Source organism: Equus caballus, chromosome 10 (genome assembly GCF_041296265.1).
Source record: "Equus caballus isolate H_3958 breed thoroughbred chromosome 10, TB-T2T, whole genome shotgun sequence".
In the NCBI taxonomy this organism is placed as follows: Eukaryota; Metazoa; Chordata; class Mammalia; order Perissodactyla; family Equidae; genus Equus; species Equus caballus.
This window is the reverse complement of record NC_091693.1, coordinates 20,697,099-20,714,427: the sequence shown is the minus strand read 5'-3', so window position 1 is coordinate 20,714,427 and position 17,329 is coordinate 20,697,099. Positions and strand designations below refer to the sequence as shown.

Below are 17,329 nucleotides of genomic sequence, written 5' to 3'. Positions count from 1 at the left end.
GCCATGAGCGAAGGGGAAGGGAGGGGCTGAGACAGGTGTAAACAGGCAGAGAAAGGTTCAGACCCCAAAGGGCGAGGCAAGGACTCGGAACCGGTTCGCACACGCAGGGCCCGAGCTCGCCCTGGGGGCAGAGAGGGCAGTAGAGGGTCAGACTCTGAGAGGTTGGGGGGCGCCCACGTTTTATTGTGTCTGGGAAGCCTGAAAGGGGACAGAGGGAGGTTATTGCAAGCCACACCTTCCTGGGGAGGGGACTGTCCCGCAGAAGGGCGGGACTACACCAAATGCTGGGCGCTGTCCTTTGCCCCCACGGCCAGACTGGACACCCGGGTGTGGGGCTGGACCTCGGAGAGGGAGGACTTCCCGTGATGGCGTGTGGCTCTGGGGTCGAGGCCTAGCTAGGCTTGGGGGCGGGGCCGCACCAACTGGCCACGCTGCCTGGGGCTGCACACAACTGGAGGGGGCGGTGTCGGACTTCGGGGTGGGGGCGGGGCGAGGACTCAGTGGGCGGGAACAGAGCTGCAAGGGGTGGGCCCTAGCTCGAGAGTGTCCTCCCAGGGCGTGGCCTGTTCTTAGAGAGCGGGCCCCAAGGGAGGTGTAATGCTGGACTCGTGGCCAAGATGATCCGAGAAGCTCGAGTGCAATTGCTTAGAGAGGCTTGGGGGGGAACCTGGGGGGGTGAGTGAATTGGGCAGGTCCACGGTGTGCTAGGGGTCTGCGTCTGACTGCTGGTCGGATACGTGCCTTGGGGTGCTCTGGGTCGTGACCCGCCGGCGGCTCACCCACCGCTCCCGGCTGTACGTCCCTTTGCTCCACATGCCCACTTGGTTTAGGTAGCTCAGCGTGCCTGGGGGCGGGGGCTAGGTGGGCCGTTGGACTCGGAACCCCGCCCTAGGCCCCGCCCCGTCCCTCGAGGCACACATGCCCCTCGGGTCCGCCCCATGCGACCCCGGGCCCTGCCTCGTCTTCTGCCTCGGCTCCGCCCCCTGCCCAGGCCACGCCCCTCTCTCCCGAGGCCCCGCCCCTCCCTCCCGAGGCCCCGCCCTCACCGGCCCACAGCATCAGGGCGGCAGCGCCCCAGCACAGGTAGGTGGTCACCAGGTAGGATACCTGTGGCCTCGGGCGCAGTGTCTCGCAGTTGACTACAAAGAGCGTGAGGCTGAGGACAATCAGGAACCCTGCACTGGGGTGGGGCCAGAGACGGACACGAGGCTGGACAGGGACCCCGGGACTCGCAGAAAGAGAAGAGACAGAGACATCCTCTCCCCGCCTCCATGACAAACACACACACACACACACACACACACACACACACACACACGATAGACTAAAATGATACCAGCAAAGAGGCGGAAAGAAGAGGGAAACATGGCAAAGTGAGAGACACCCCTCACACCCCGACTGAGAAAGATAAAGTAGAACAGATGCACCAGGGAGAGGTGGAGCAGAGATCCCAAGAGACATTCAAAGACGGAGACCCAGCAGCCAGCAGGACAGAAACTCTGAGATACACCTCCCCAAAGCTGGAAAGAGAGCCCCGGGGAGAGATGCTGAGGGGGGAGGGCACCCCTTCCCCCAAGCCGACACTTACCAACGCTGAAGCTGAGGGAACTGAAGACAAGGTCGATCTTGTTAAGGCGGCGGAAGACTGGCCAGAAGGAGATGCCCATGGTGAGGAGGAGGACCAGACACAGCATCAGGGCCAGCATCATGCAGCCCATGCTCATGTGGATGAGAACTGGGGGGCAAAGGGCGGGGGGGAGGATGCCCCGGAGTCATCCCCAGACGCTCTCCAAGGTCACCCTCCAAACTCATCCGCTTGACACCCACGAGCAGCATCCCAAACAGACACCCCCAAAGTTTAGCCACAGACATCCTCAAAATCAGCTCCACTTGCATTTCCAAAGTCACCTCCTAGAAACCCCAAAATGACTCCTCTCACTCACAAATCATCCCCAAGTCCCCGTAAAGTCTGTTCAAAGTCATCCCCACTCACACCCTCAGAGCTGTCTCAAATCGCACCCACCTTACTCCACAGTCAGCCCCGAGAGAACGTCATAATCAACCCCACCCACACCCCCAAGGCCACCCCACAGATGACCCTGAGTCACTCCACAGAAGCATCTCAACCATTTCTAGAGTCACCTCCACGTACAGCTCCAAAATCACCCCACTCATAATTCCAAAAGATGTCCCACAGCCACTCACATTCGTACCCTCAGTGTCACCCCTGGACACTCCCAATAGCACCCTCAAAGTTACCCAAGACACCTTAGTCATCTCCAGACACCCTACTTCTGCTAAAGTCTCTGCCACTCCCACCCTAAGGTCCCCTGGTCACCCCATTCACAGCCCCAGAAGTTCCCTGGGTAGCGCAGTGGCATCCCCATTCACACCCCAGAGCCCCCCACATTCTCTGAATCACCCCCGTCGTCCCCCAGAGCGCACACACACACGTATACACAAGGAAAACCTCCAATCAAATACTCTAATGCCAACGTACCTAAAAGATGCAATCACACTCCGTTTACAACGGATATTTATCCAATTTACGTTTCAGTATGTCAAGAGCTTCAGCCCCTCCTGAGAATTACGTCTCCTCCTTTTGGCTCTTCCTATTGAGTCTGCTTTTCAACAATGCAAGACTGTTTGAGCCAAATGAGCTAAGACTCCCTCTGCTTCGTTTCTGGCAAACTGCATGTCTCTAACACCTAACCAGAAAGCGGGAGGTTAGTAATAGAGACAGAATGACCATAGCGCTCTCGGGGTCAATCACACTGTCTTGATTAAGGGCTTCTCAAGACACACCCTGCCCTCTGGGACCACAGAGGTACTCATGTGACTCCGGCTGAGCCAATCACTGTGCCCCATGCCCCAGCCATGGTGATTAGCCCAAAGAGGGTCACATGACCAAAGCCCACCAATCAGGCTCTGCCCTGGGACTTATTTCTGACTAAAGCTGTCAGGGATGAGCTCTCGCTCCTCCAATCAAGAAGATAAGGAGCCTGCAACTGCCTGAGCCTTGGATCCAGCCTCATAAGGGAAGGAGCTCTGAGAGAGCAAAACTAAGAAGGGAAGGCAGACCAGAAAAAGAGAGAAAGAGAGCTGAGATGACACTCAAGTTCCTGGCTCTTGTCGTCCCACAGACCGGGCCACTCTGTGCTTTGGTCAGCAGTCCATATTTGCAGCTTACCTTACCAACATGCATTTCACCCTCCCGCCCGTTCCCTACTCTGCCCCAGTTACAAGCTAATCAATCAGTACATTGCAATGCTCTAGCCACCAGGCTTGGTTTGGGGTACCCGTGTGACCCAGCCACACAGGACTTTGCAGAAAATTTTCATGCTCTTTTTCCTGCCCGACTTGAGGCCCAAGGTTAGGAGTTCGGCCGGTCGTTGTCTGCTCTCAGATCCATTCCCTGTCCTTCCCTAGTCTGTATTGCAAGAACTACATTTCCCAGCCTCCTTTGCTTCCTGGCTTATCACTACGTTAGGCTAATGGGAAGCACTGGGAGAAGACTGGCTCTGGGAGGAGGGGACAAGCCAGGGTATTTATCTCCCTCTCTCTGCTTCAGTGGGTGTCTTCAGGAGTAGCTGTATTTCTTCGGTGAATGTAGCCACCTCTAAGCAAATCCCACCATGAGTCAGTGCCTTCCAGATGGCTCCAGCTTCTGGGTTCTGGTCATACCACGTCCTCCCTTTGTCCTTCTCGCCTAGGGACTAGCAGCTTGCTGAGTTGCTAACCCCTGCCTTGCCTCATCATTCCCTACTTGGCTTCTCAGCTCTTCTGTGACCCGTGAAACCAGTTCCCTACGTTTACTACCCTCTGAAGCATCTAGAATGATTTCTTCTCCTAGCTGGATCCTGACTTGCCACTACATGGAGCCTTGAGAATGAAACCAATTCAAGTAGCCAAGAAACAGACAGACCGAAATGTCTGATGCTATCACTTGGACTCCTGGGTTCAGCCATGCCTGAAAGCACTCCTACCCCAACCCTTTTTCACTGAGGCGAGCCCGTAAATTCCTTCACCCAAGCTAGTTCAAGTTAGAGTCTCTGTCATTGTGACCCAAAAACTCCTAATTCAAGGTATTCCATAGGTTGGCAAGGAACACAGGGGTCAATGCTGCCTGCGTACCAGCCACCAAAATCACAGTCAAACCCTAAAACACACACACACACACAGCCAGAATTCAATATTCACCAAAAATCTAGAGCGAGGAGAACTCCCCAAAGCTGAGAAGCAATTGGTAAGGTCACAGAGGCAAAGGTGGAGAAATTAGACTACATAAAAATTCTAAATTTCTTCACCTTATTAAAAAAAAACTTTCATAACTTACATGTTACATCTTTATGCCAGCCATAAAGCTTTGCACAGTCCTAGCATTCAATAAATGGTGATTTACTTTAAAAAGAGACTACAATACTGCCATTTGTGTTTTTGTTTTTTGGGTTTTTTGTGTGTGTTTGTGACGAAGATTGGCCCTGAGCTAACCTCTGTTGCCTGTCTTCCTCTTTTTGCTTGAGGAAGATCGTTGCTGAGCTAACATCTGTGCCAATCTTCCTCTATTTTGTATGTGAGTTGCTGCCACAGCATGGCTTGATGAGTGGTGCATATGTCCACACCCAGGATCCAAACCCGCGAACCCTGGGCCACTGAAGTGGAGCGCACAAACTTAACCATTATGCTTCTCGGCCAGACCCCTATGTGTGTTTTTAAAATGGTAAATAAATAAACATATATACATATACACAAACCTATGTGTGTGTGTGTGTATATGTCTATGTTTGTATATGTATATATAGTCATATGCAAGTATAAATATATAGCCATTTTGTCATACGTGGAGAGAATATGGCTAGAACACAAAAGACCTTAAAAATGGTTTGGTGACATCAGAAGCCCCCAGGAAGGGAGATGGGAGGGAAGGAGGACGGAAATGACGGGCAGACATTTGCACTTGTTAAAATGTTAAAGCGTGTAAATATATCACAGGTTCAAATTCAATAAAAGTCATTTAAACTTTCAAATAAAGAAAAACTTTGAAGTCACGTGAACAAAGTTAACGTTTTAGAATAAACGGGGAATGTAATGAACATTCACCTTTTTCGTCTTCTCAGTACCTTTGAACAGCAGTCCCGCATTTGGGGAATTTTCCCATCGTAGGCATCCACCTCTCCCAGGAAGGAATCCAGCCTCCCTTACAGCTAGGACCTCGGCACGTGACCAGGCTCCACCAATAAAACAGAGCCACGCCCTGAAATCGGCAGCCGGAAGAAGCAGGCTGGTCAGAGCGGCCGCAGCCATCTCTAAGGTCCTGAGGCAGCGGAGAAAAGGGTTCCCCAGGGGAGACCAGGCCAGGAGAGGCCGGGGTCCACAGGGCAGGCTGCAAGGCGTGTGCCCAGCCAGCCAGTCCTCCAGAGCATCTCTGGGTATGGTCCTGGTCACTCGACCCCCGCAGCCCAGTTCTCTCGCCTCCCAGAGATCCCACAAGCTCCCCGACAGACGTCCCGTATAAATCTGTTTTCTGCTTAAACCAGTTTGAATTGGCTCCTGCTGCTTGTCATGAGAATCCTGACCTCTCTGGGGAGTGTCTATCAAAGGCTTACAAAATCTCACCAGCCCTTTTGAAACACGGTTACTCCACTCTTGGGAATCTTACCCCCAAAGGAATTATGCTCAAATAAAGAATCACAAATATAGGGGGAAATGGTGCGCAGTCGTTTCTGCCCACCCAGCATCCGTTCCTGTTCTTCTGGCAACAGCAACTCGATTTTGTTCCGAGGAACTCTCCAGCCACCGTCTGTCCTTGTGCTCCTAACGGAAGGGACCGCTCCACTGACTTTTAAGAAAAGCATGTGATCCAGATCCAGCCAGTCACAGCATGATGTTCTCCTGACCACAGCAACTGGGAGGAGTGAGAAATGCCAGGGAAGAGCATCTGATCCCATTGGAGTTAATCCTGAGACCTTCGCTTGAGAGCCACAGAAGGCAATCAGTCCTCTTTTTCCCAGGGTTGTTTACAGAAAGGAGGGACTCTGGGCACTGGTGACGGCCCCATTGCCACAGCGTGAGCACAGCTTGTCTGAGGGCCCAACACAGAGGAAGCTGTCACAGAGAGATGGCAAGAGACAGATTGCTACTCACACCCTTTGAGCACCTGGATCCAGCAGTACCTGAACCCACTTACATCCATGCCTCTGGATTTTTCCATAACTTAAAGCCATGTTCATTTTAATTATACTAACTTGAATTTGGAAAGTATAAGAGAAAGAGACCTCCAAAATAAATAAGTAAGATTAACACTACACAGTGTTCTGGAAGTTTCATAAGCAGTTATCTGAGATCTGAAATAAAGGCAGGTGCATTGGCTGGGGGGAAAATCCTTATAATAAAATAGCTAACCCTGTTGTCCCACTTAATATGTGCCAGGCACTGTTCTAATTCTTTGGCATGTTTTAACTCACTTTTTCCTCAAACAGTCCCTGAAGAGGGACTACCATCGCTGCCATTTTAGAAATGAGGAAACTGAGGCACAGAGAGGTGCCCCAGATCACCCAGCTACCAAGCAGTTGAGCCAGGATTCCAACCCCCTGTTGCCATGCTCAGAAGCCCTGGAAACGCACAGAGACCCACCAGGAGGCAAAACATTTCTGAAGAAGCTGGGAGCCTCCTGTCATCTTGAAAAAAAACCCAACTATTTTAAAAAGTGAGAGAGAGGGCCAGCCCAGTGGCATAGAGCTTAAGTTTCCATGCTCTGCTTCGGCAGCCTGGGGTTCACAAGTTCGGATCCCAGGTGCAGACCTACACACCGCTCATCAGGCCATGCAGTGGCAGTGTCCTACATAGAAAATAGGGGAAGATGGGCACAGATGTTAGCTCAGGGCCAATCTTCCTCACCAAAAAAAAAAAAAAAAAAGTGAGAGAGAGAGAGAGGATGATGGTGTCTTTAGCCATCTAATCATGAGTTGGATTGGCTTTTGATCCAGTGTAATGTTCTCCTTCCCATGAGCTAGACAGTCCCATTTCCGTACAAGCCATATACAACTCCAGGAGACTCCCTCGCAAGGCCTTCAGAGAGTTCCCAGAGACCCTCTGGAGAGTTCTAAAGATTTCCCCCCAAGAACACCCAAAAAGATTTCCCCAGAGATTCCAACCCCTGATAATCTCCAGAGACGGCCCCCCTCCAGAGCACCCCGTAGCCTGTCCAGGCTCCTACTGACCGGTGACTTGGCCCGGGATGGCACACTGGTGCTTCCTGCAGTCAATCCAGATGCCCACATAGCCAGTGTGAGAGCCCTGCATGTAGGCCATACGCCCGTCCATCATGGTGAGCGCCATCAGGGTCGCGAGGATGCTGAAGATGAGACACCAGGCCCGCAGGACGAACTTGCGATCTTCCTCCCAGGAAGAGGCTGCGTCCACCGGGAAAGAATAGGGTTCTGGGGGCCCAGATCCACCTGCATCCTAGTCTCCATGTCCGGCCACAGCCACATCTCCATCCCCACACATCTCCCAATCCCGTCCTCGTCCCCACATCTGTGCCTGTCTCACAGCCAGCTCCAACTTCACCTCCAGCACCATCCACAACCCCAAGCCATCCACCATATTCTCCTTGTCCTAAACCCCAAACACAACCCCATCCCCATCTCTAGCTCCAGACGCATCCTCATTTTCATCTCTAACCCTAATTCCCAACCCATCTCCCATCCACTACCCTATCCTAAGCCCAAACCCACTTGTTTTGTCTCCAACCCCATCCTCCAATCTCTAGTCCCCAAACCCCAGCCCCATCTCTGCCCTCAACCTCATCCACTTATCTGCATCCCTGTGGCAAATCCCAACGCAGGACACACACAACTATGACGCAGGTCCCAAAGTGTGTTCATGAGGCCAAGACCCAAAGTGTTAAAAGAATGAACACAGGTGGTGCACCCAACATTCACCAACCACTGGGATCCTCCGACCTTCCCAGCTGGTGGGGACGTTGCCCACTTACCTCCAGCCACACTAGACGTCACAGGGTCCCTCCCACACACCAAGAGCCTTCCTACCTTGGGGTCTGCACACAGTTCAGTTCATGGTCCTTCTGCTGGGGCACTCTGTTCCCAGCTTTGCCCACCTAATCACCTCACCTCCAATGTCACTTCCTCCACCTCTCCTTTCCTGAGCCCCCCACCCCACCCCCAGCCTCGGTTCCTGGTCAGATCACCCATCAAATGCTCCCATAGTGCCATGTGCAATTCTCCTTCGCTGGTGTCCTAGAGTCTTGTGGTTCATCACATCACTGATTACTTTTTTCCCTACAAGCCTTCCCGAACAGATCTCCATGAAGGTAGGTGACAAATCCCTTTTGTCTCTGGCTGCGCCCTCATTGCCTGGCACAAAGCCTTTGCTATTTGTTGAAGGAAAGGAGCAACAAATGAATGTGTGAATCAATGCGTGGGTGGATGCTTTAGCGTATCCACTGGTAAGAACGCCTTTCTCTTCTTCTGTGGTCCATCTCAGTGTGGATTTCAGGGGAAGTTGGGTCTACGGGTCTGGAACTCAGCAAGGAGAAAGAAACCTTTAGAACCGAAATAAATATCTGTGAAGTGTAAACTTCAACAAGTTTTTATGGCAACGGGTTCTAAGTGCTTTTCCATGTTATTAACCCATTTCATCCTTATGACAACCCTCTGAAGTATCATTATCTCCTTTGACTGATGGGGGAACAGAGGCACAGAGCAGTTAAATAGGTATTCATGTCGTTGAAGACGTAAACGTTTGTGGGGTTTTTTGTTTTTTCAAAAGGTCGTCACAGAAGCCAAAGGAAAGGGTGGAGGAAGCAGCCGTGTGAAAAATCGCCTCTCTTGACTGGAAAGAGTGAACCTACTGGGTGGGTGCCCGCACCCCTGCTGGCCTCTCCTGAGCCCTTCTCCAGCTGTGGCTGCGTCTGCCTCTCCCCAAACCCAGCTGGAGGTCTTTGAGGGCCCGATCTTCTCTGGATCCCTGAGGCCTCAGAGAAAGGTGAAGAGAGACAGAGACGGAGGAGAAAGAAAGAGACCAAGGATAGATGTGGAACCAGAGAAGGGAATACAGGGATAAAACTGATTCAGAGAAGATCTTGGAAGGGCCTCGGGTGGGGGCATGTAGGGGGAGGGTATTATAAATGCAGATCTCAGGCCCTCCGGAAGCTGCAAGAAGTGATCTCACAGATGCCAGTGACCCAGCCCTGATTCAGCCCTGCCTAGCCCTGACCCTACTCTGGCCCCTCTCTGACCCTGTTGTCTCCACCCTGACCCCACTCTGACCCCACCTTGGCCCCTCTCTGACCCTGCTCTGTCTCCACCCTGATTACTCCCTACCCTCCATCTCACCCCTGCCCTGCCCTGATGCTTTAACCCAGCAGTGACCTCTTCTTGACCCAATCCTGACCCTCCTCAGACCCCACGCTGAACTCGTCCTGATCAGCCTCAGCCCCATTGTCACTCACGTGGAGCTAGGACGGAGGATGAGTCCATGGCCAACGTCTCAACCTCCTGGAACTCCCCCAACTGTCATGGAACCTCCCCCCTGCCCCCAACTGCAGGCCACACTGCAGCCTGGAGGCCTGCCTGTGGACAGCAGGAGAGACCAAGAAACACAGAAGAAGGGACAGAGAGATGCAAAGGCCAAGGGACAGGGCCTGAACCCCGGAGAGAGACCAACGGACTTCCAGGTAGCCATGGAGGTGCCTGCAAGGAGGGGCTGAGGCAGTTGGCAGGCTGTTGAGTGCATCTGGGGACTGACCTTGCCCTGCGTCTCCTCATGTCCCAGAGGCCCCAATCTGGCCACGAGAGCACCCAGCCAGATTTCCATCCAGAATCTCCAAATAACAACCAAGATGAGACCCAAAACCCTTCGCCACTTACCTACAGGCCCCAGGTCAGTACTCAGGACTCTCCACCGATTGTCCACAGTCGCCGGGTCAGTATCCAAGAACCCCTGCCCATTAGCCACAGTCGCCGGGTCAGTATCCAAGAACCCCTGCCCATTAGCCACAGTCGCCGGGTCAGTATCCAAGACCCTCCACCAGTGAGCAGTCGCCGAGTCAGCATCCAAGACACACCATCCATTTTCAGCAGTCGCCGAGTCAGTACCCAAGACACACCATCCATTTTCAACAGTCGCCGAGTCAGTACCCAAGACACACCGCCACTTACCTACAGTCGCTGGGTCAATAGCCAAGAGCTTCTACCAGTTCTCCAAACTCGCCGCCCCAGCGTCCAAAGCCCTCCATTGATTACGCACACCACCCTGAGGAGTATAGAATCAAGTGACGACAGTAGTGAAGTCAGTCTCCCGGACCACCGGCCAAAAACTGGCATCTGGCCGGTAATCCGGGCCAAAGTCGACATCCCCCCTTCAATTACTGACAGCCCCGAGGCCAGTATCAAAAGCATGGAATCGATTACCTGGGCCTCCCAGGAGAGTCTCAAAGGCTCTACGGACAGCTCCCAATTCAACCAAACTACTCTAGAGAAAAGCACCCTCAGCTCACCATCAGGCCACGACTTTGAGGTCAATTCTGGCAGGTGAGAGGAAGTAGGTCCAGGCAGTAGGCCAGGCTCAGGGCTAGAATTCTGCGGGACGGGCAGCAGTGAAAGGCGAGAGACCAGAATCATATCAGAGACTGGAGGTTGGACCTAGGGGTGGCAGGGTATAGAGGCTAGACCTCTGATTCAACCTAGAGACTAAATTGGGGATGGCAGGAAGCTAGATCTGGAGGCAAGGGAGCCTGGAGGCTGAACCCCGGTGGGCATGTCCTAGAGGCAGGATGTGGGGGATCCAGAGAAGGAAGATGGAGTCCAAAGGCTAGACAGGGTGGGACGGGCTCTGGCAGCTGGACTTGGGGTGTCTGGGCTGAGTGGCTTGACTCAGTGCTGACATTGGTGGGGGGTGATCTGCTGCAGGTTTCAGAACAAGTATAAACGCAGCCGTTCACCGCTGCCCGTAGGCTGGCGGCTGCTGCATGAGGCCAAGAAGATCAGCCGCCTGCTGAGTCTGGCACTGAGCCTGGCTGGCATGGTGATCATCGGTCTCATCTCTCTGGGCCAGCCCTGGATCCACTTCCAGGTGCCATTGCTGCCCCCTTGGGACCCTGCGGGCCCCTTGACCATCCCCGTCAGCACCATCTTCTTTATGCAGTGCCCTGACAGCTCCTGCCTGCATGAGTACAACCAGGATATTTGTAAGGCCTGCCCTCTATTCACCATTCCTGGGACTCGTCTTCTCTCTTTGTCTCAGAGACCCCTTTCTGCCTTCCCTGGGATGGTTCTCACTCCCCCTAGATTGTCCCCTCTCCCTCGGGATGGCCCTCACTGCCCCAGGACTATCCTCATTGTGCTATGCCCATCCTCACCTGCGTGCTACCCATCCTCAGAGTCCTCATAACCCTAGGAGCTTACACAGTCTCCTGAGGCTTTTTCACCCCAGGGAATCTGTCCTCAGTTTATCAAGCTGGTTGCTCAATGTCCACCCCACTTCTCACTGCCCGAGAACCTGTTTTGACTGACCCAGAGGTGTATCCTCAATGCCGAAGGCATCTGCCTCAGTATCCCTTCTCTAGAGCCCAGTTTCAATTTTCTTAAGATGAGGATGAAGAGTTTGCAAAGGAGAGGGTTTAAAAATACTCCTAGACTCACTGGGGACCCTTTCCACAAGCTCATGACCTGAGGGCCTGCCTTGGTGTCCCTGATTGTCTTTCTTTCCCAGACTTTCTGGACTTCTCCTGGGCCTTCCTCATCATCGCCAGCATCACCAACGTCTGCCTCTGCATCATCCTCATAAACATGAACTTCTTCAGCTGGTCCAACATGCCAGCACTGGACTTCACCAACATCGTCCTCAGCATCCTGACAGGCATGGCACTGAGATCCTTCCCTCAGGACCCAAGGCGAGGTGTACCCGGCCCAGTGCCTATCGTGATACCCAACCCCCCTCCACCTTACTCCAGTCCCATCCCCATCCTCACCTTCATCCCTAATCCCGGTCCTATCTCCCTCCAAATTTCCAACCCATCCCAATAAAAATGTCAGCTTCCAACCCAACCCCATCTCCAGCCCCAATACCAGCCTCCACTTCACCTCCCATCTCCATCACCAACAAATCTCAAGATCATTCACATCCCCTTCTGTGATACCCATCCCCATCCCTACCTCCATTCCAATTCTATCTTCTATCCAATCTCCAAACCATCCCCAACCCCTTTACAAATCTCAACACCCAACTCAACCCCATGCCAGACTCTCCTCAACACTCATTCCAAATCCAACCCAACTTTATGACCTGTGAACCTCAACTTCAGACTCAACCCCAACCCATCTGTGACCCCATCTTCTTCTCAATTTCCAACCTCACGCCCAACCACAAACACAATCCCATCTCTCTCACCTGTGAACCTCACTCTCAAACTCAACCCAACCCGTTCCCAACTCCATCCTCTCATCAATCTCCAATCCATCCTCATCCCTGCTCACAACCCATCCTCATCCCCAGCACCAGACTCAGCCTCCATCCTTGTCACTCAAACTTCAACCTCTACCCAATATCCAACCCCATTTCCCATTCCAATCCCATCTCAAATCCTGTCTCCCCACCTCCACTAGCTGGGTGATTTTGTTCAAGCTACTCAATCCTTCTGAGCCACAGTTTTCTCATCTGAAGGATGGGGATAAAATTTCCTACCACGCGGAGATGTCATGAGGATTGAATTAGAAAATGTTGGTACTTGATGGTAGCTATTTCACTTTGCACGAATCCTTATGGTGATAATCCTCCCACCCCTACCCAAATAACTCAAAATTGATATTGTGATTAGAATAATTTAGTTTTCCATTGGCAAGCCAAGTCATACTTTTGTTAGAAAAGAAGATGGGGAGCACTTTAATTTGGAAATGAAGGATATTGCGTTCCCATCTCTGGTAGTAATTGACCCTAACTTTCAGTTGCATCAAAGGAAGCACGTTCTTGGAGAGTGAAAATGAGGCCAAGAATGGAGAGCACTCAACTTCCTGTTTCCCTGTTAGTGAACGGTATTCATCCAATTTGTCTAGCAGCTCTTCCTGATTGTTTAGATACGAGATACAAAGTGTAGAAAACACCTCAGTTTTATGCCATCTTAAATGGGACATTTTTCTCTAAGAAAATCATTTTTGTCCATTTCGCCTCTTAATGAAATGGAAAACACTTCCAATATTATTTTTCGATAACATAAAGAAAAAATTACCCAGTACTTCGACGACCCGAGCTAAAACCAAGTCTTTTCCTTTTCACAAATTAGCTTTAATTCATGTCATTTCAAAATAAAGTTAAAATATCCAGAGTGACTGGGTTCCTTGTCCACTGCTTCAGAAGCCCCAAAATTAAAGACCCAATATAGTGATAATAACCAATCTCAATTCTTGAGGATTCACTGTGTGCCAGGACATGAGCCAATCTCAATAATTCCCCATGACAGCCCAAGGAGATGGGTCCCATGATTATGCCCACTTTACAGATGAGGGAAATGAGGCTCAGAGAGGTGGAGTTGCTGCCCTAGCTGGGTGGCAGAGGCAGGACAAGAGCTCCAGTCTGTTGGCCCCACAACCTGTGATTTTAGACACCACCATCACCTGGTTAAAGACCAAGGCTCCAATGTCCTCTACCATGACGTTGTGGGAGCCCATTTTCCTGCTCGTGAGCAGAGGTACAGGGAGGTAAAAGAAAGTGGGAAAATAATGAGCAAGAGCTGGGCGGCCACACAGCTGTGGGACAGGGGTCCTCACACAGCTGACGCCTGGCCTCCTAACACCTGTACTTACACAGGGACGAGCACGATCTTGGGTGTCTTGTGCTACCTGCTGCAGGCTGACGAGTTCCTGCAGGAAGGCATGACCTACAGGCTGGGGCGGAGCTTCTACCTGGCATGGACCAGCGTCTTCTTCTTCATGATGACTGGTCTGGGCTGGGGTGGGGTTGGGTTGGGCATGGGTTCAGGGATGCAGATGGGGACTTGGTGGGACAGGGTTTGGGGTGGGGTTGGGGTTGTGGACAGGGTTAAGTAGGATGGAATTGAGTTGGGAGACAGGCTGGGCGTAGGGCTGGGTGTAGGGATGGGTTTGGGGTTGGGTTTGGAAATGGGTTGGGGACAGTGTTGGGAATGGTGTTGGGCTTGAGGACAGTGTAGAGGATGGCTTCGGGTTTGGGTTTGAGGGTGGGGGTTGGGGAAAGTATAGGGAGAGGGGTTGGGTTCAGCTTTAGGGACAAGTTTGGGAACAGGGTAGAGGGTGACATGCGGCTGGGTTTGGAAATGGGTTGGGGACAGAGTAGGGGATGGGATTGAGTTTGAGTTTAGGGATGGGCTTGAGGACTCGGTAGGGGGTGTGGTTGGGCATGGGGAGAGGACTGGGATCAGGGGCGGGCCGGTGACCTCTGCATCTCACACCCTCTGCTCTCTTCCTCCCCCCAGGTTTCTTGTCCTATCTCAACTACATGAATTTCTGGTCCATCCTGGCGATCCAGGCTGTCTGGACTTAGGACGTGGGAATGACCCCGCCTCTGACCTGCTCCCACAGCTCGCTGCCAAGCACCTGGCAGGACTTGAAAAAGGAGAAGACTCTTTTTCAGTCTCTTCTGAATCCCTCCCCAACTCAGATTAATAATTTGTACTTTTAAATAATCTGTATTTTTCGCCCAAAATATTCTTTTAGCTCAGTACCTTGTAAATGTTCTTTGGAAATGCCATCCCTCCCTGGGGCCATCCCTCAGGCCCTCCAGGCTAGAGGGACAGGTGAGGAAAGGGGCTCAGGGGAAAGAGACTCGAGGCACAAGGTCAGCAAAGAGGCTGAGCCGATGGCTCCTGGCATACAGATGGTGCTCAATCAATGTTTGCTGAATAGCTCATTCTCCCCAAGCTCTCTGGACGTCATTCTGTATCTTTGTGCTTTTTCATACTTTTACTGTTTGCAATCCCAATAATTTCCCCCTCCTGTGATGAATTTTCCCTGCACCCACACTTCACCTGCTGCCATTACCAGCAGCTCCTGCCACCACTTCCTCTTTCTTCTCCCCAAATCTCCCAACACAAGGCTATTCTTTTCTTAAAAACTTTGTTTATTTTCTATAGGGTCCCGTTGCTTCTCTAAATTTCTTTCTTTCTTTTTTCCTTTCTTTCTTTCTTTCTTCCTTCCTTCCTTCTCTAATTTTTTTCTTTCCTTTTTCCTTTCTTTCTGTCTTTCTTCCTTCCTTCCTTCTCTGATTTTCTTTCTTTCCTCCTTCCTTCCTTCCTTCCTTTCTTTCTCTCTTTCTTCTTTCCTCCCTCCCTCCCTCTCTCCCTCCTTCCTTCTTTCCTTCTTTCTTCTTAAGGCCATTGTGTGTAGCTGATGATTTGCGGCTAACAGAGTCATTTACTGAACAGGGCAGGGTTGCAACTCAAGTACAAAGTTACATCAATGTCTGGGGTCCTCCTGCAGGACCCGGACCTGGGGGTCCCATCCGTCTCCCTCTCACACAGGGGTTAAGCTGCCAGGTTTTGAGTCTGGGCTCGGCCACTTACGAGCTCTGTGACCTGTGACAAAGTGTTGAACCCATCCGGCTCTGTGTCCTCATCTGTGAAAGGAGGATAATGAGAATACTTCAATCTAGACAGAGTTGAACACATGCCTGGTGTCGCCTGCAGCGGCAAAGGGCAAGGAATGACAGGTACCGCCAAGGCTACTTGGTTGTTTAAGCAATCAGAGTATTGATAAAGGGAAACAGAACGAGGAGCAGGCATAAAGGGGAACAACAAATTGGTGCTTACAACATCCACACCGCAATCAGCCAGGGAAGTCCCAATAGTTTGTAGGGCAGATGGGAGTGCCGATTGTCCGGGTCTGAGGCAAAGCGTCCTCTCCTCAGCGAGACTGCCAATTGTTCTATGCCTGTGACTCTCTTTTATCCTAAGGTTTCTCTGTGTTCCGACTCAGGGTTTCAGACATTTGGATACTTTGAGTTATTTCTTCTTGTTCTCACGGATGGGGTGCTTTTATCTTTTTTGTTCCCATGGATGGGATGTTTCTAAAGTCCTGTCAGGTGCCCGTCGGGGTGGCCAGGCCAGACAAGTAACATGACGCAGGACGTATTTTGTGTAACTTGTGCCTAAGAGTCAAGGCCGAAGTGGCCATCTTTGGCCCCGAGCCCAGACACATTCCTTTGTGTGGGGCCCAGGCCCCGTGTCCTTGGAAGGAGGGGTGGAGGGTCAATGAACTCTGTACACCTGGTCCAGAGTATGCGCTCTTTGAGTACTGCTACAATAACCCTTCCTCATGTCTCCCCCAAAAGGCTCTCAAATATTTTCATTTTTAACAGAAATTGAGCTACAACTAGGCGCCCGACACTGGGTCTACAGCAGTGATCAAACCAGACAGAAATTCTCGCCTTTATGAAATTGACATCTCAGCAGGGAGGCAAAAGTATATGCCCACAAACAGATATGATAGGAGAAAAATAAAGGAGGGTAAAGAAATTCCATCCGGGAAGGACGGGGTGCGTTATACAGAGCGAAGGGACAGGGGGCTCTATGCTAAGGTGACACCTGAGCAGTGACACGGCTGAAGAGAGGAAGAGAGCCATGCGGATAGACTGGGGGCTGGGGGAGAAGAGTTCCAGGCAGAGGGAACAGCAAATGTAAAGGGCCTCAGGTACAAATGTCCTGAGCAGGTTCCAGGATGGCCAGGGAGGCCAGCGTACTAGTGTGGCCTGAGTGAGGGAGAGAGAGAGGAATAGGGGCCAGGTCACCCCGGGCCTTGTGGGCCACCGTGAGGACTCTGCTGTACTCTGAGTGAGGCAGGAGCCAGTGAAGGACAAGTCTCCCACATTCTTTTTTTTTTTTTTTTAAGATTTTATTTTTTCCTTTTTCTCCCCAAAGCCCCCCGGTACATAGTTGTGTATTCTTCGTTGTGGGTTCCTCTAGTTGTGGCATGTGGGACGCTGCCTCAGCGTGGTCTGATGAGCAGTGCCATGTCCGCGCCCAGGATTCGAACCGACGAAACACTGGGCCGCCTGCAGCGGAGCGCGCGAACTTAACCACTCGGCCACGGGGCCAGCCCCAAGTCTCCAACATTCTTAAGAGAGGAGTTTAGTTTTAATCCAGACCACAGCCTTGACGAGACGAGTCTCCTCACTGGAAGAAAGACAGCCATCCAAAGGTCCAGGGGACCAGCTAAACAAAGTGTGTTGTGTCACACAAAGGAATACTTTGCCCCTGTTCAAGGAATGAGGTCACTCTGTACATACTGATGTTGGGGGAGACTACTTACGGGACAAAAAGCGTCTTTACCCATAGTGTGTG

The 17,329-nt window shown here is 51.8% G+C and overlaps 2 protein-coding genes across 5 annotated transcripts; one reads left to right on the top strand and one right to left on the bottom strand.

Annotated features, from left to right (window-relative positions):
- Positions 1-162: 162 nt before the first annotated feature.
- On the bottom strand, positions 163-9,578 carry TMEM277 (transmembrane protein 277). Of its 3 annotated transcripts, none has more exons than XM_023650265.2 (5): positions 9,473-9,578; positions 7,221-7,412; positions 1,589-1,735; positions 1,047-1,175; positions 163-844 (listed from the first exon to the last, which is right to left on the bottom strand). In XM_023650265.2, the coding sequence occupies exons 1-5, from the start codon at positions 9,498-9,500 to the stop codon at positions 705-707; spliced, it is 636 nt and encodes a 211-aa protein (XP_023506033.1). In that variant the 5' UTR covers positions 9,501-9,578; the 3' UTR covers positions 163-704. The 3 variants fall into 3 exon arrangements, with proteins under 3 accessions (XP_023506033.1, XP_023506034.1, XP_023506035.1); XM_023650266.2 differs by having other exon boundaries at positions 163-857; positions 1,108-1,175; positions 9,473-9,550; XM_023650267.2 differs by having other exon boundaries at positions 1,108-1,175; positions 9,473-9,550.
- LOC102151082 (transmembrane protein 202) lies at positions 9,303-16,319 on the top strand. Of its 2 annotated transcripts, none has more exons than XM_005596427.4 (5): positions 9,303-10,553; positions 10,932-11,209; positions 11,734-11,880; positions 13,825-13,956; positions 14,468-16,319. In XM_005596427.4, the coding sequence occupies exons 1-5, from the start codon at positions 9,787-9,789 to the stop codon at positions 14,533-14,535; spliced, it is 1,392 nt and encodes a 463-aa protein (XP_005596484.2). In that variant the 5' UTR covers positions 9,303-9,786; the 3' UTR covers positions 14,536-16,319. The 2 variants fall into 2 exon arrangements, with proteins under 2 accessions (XP_005596484.2, XP_023506029.1); XM_023650261.2 differs by having other exon boundaries at positions 9,561-10,553; positions 10,976-11,209; positions 14,468-14,911.
- The last annotated feature ends 1,010 nt before the right edge of the window (positions 16,320-17,329 follow it).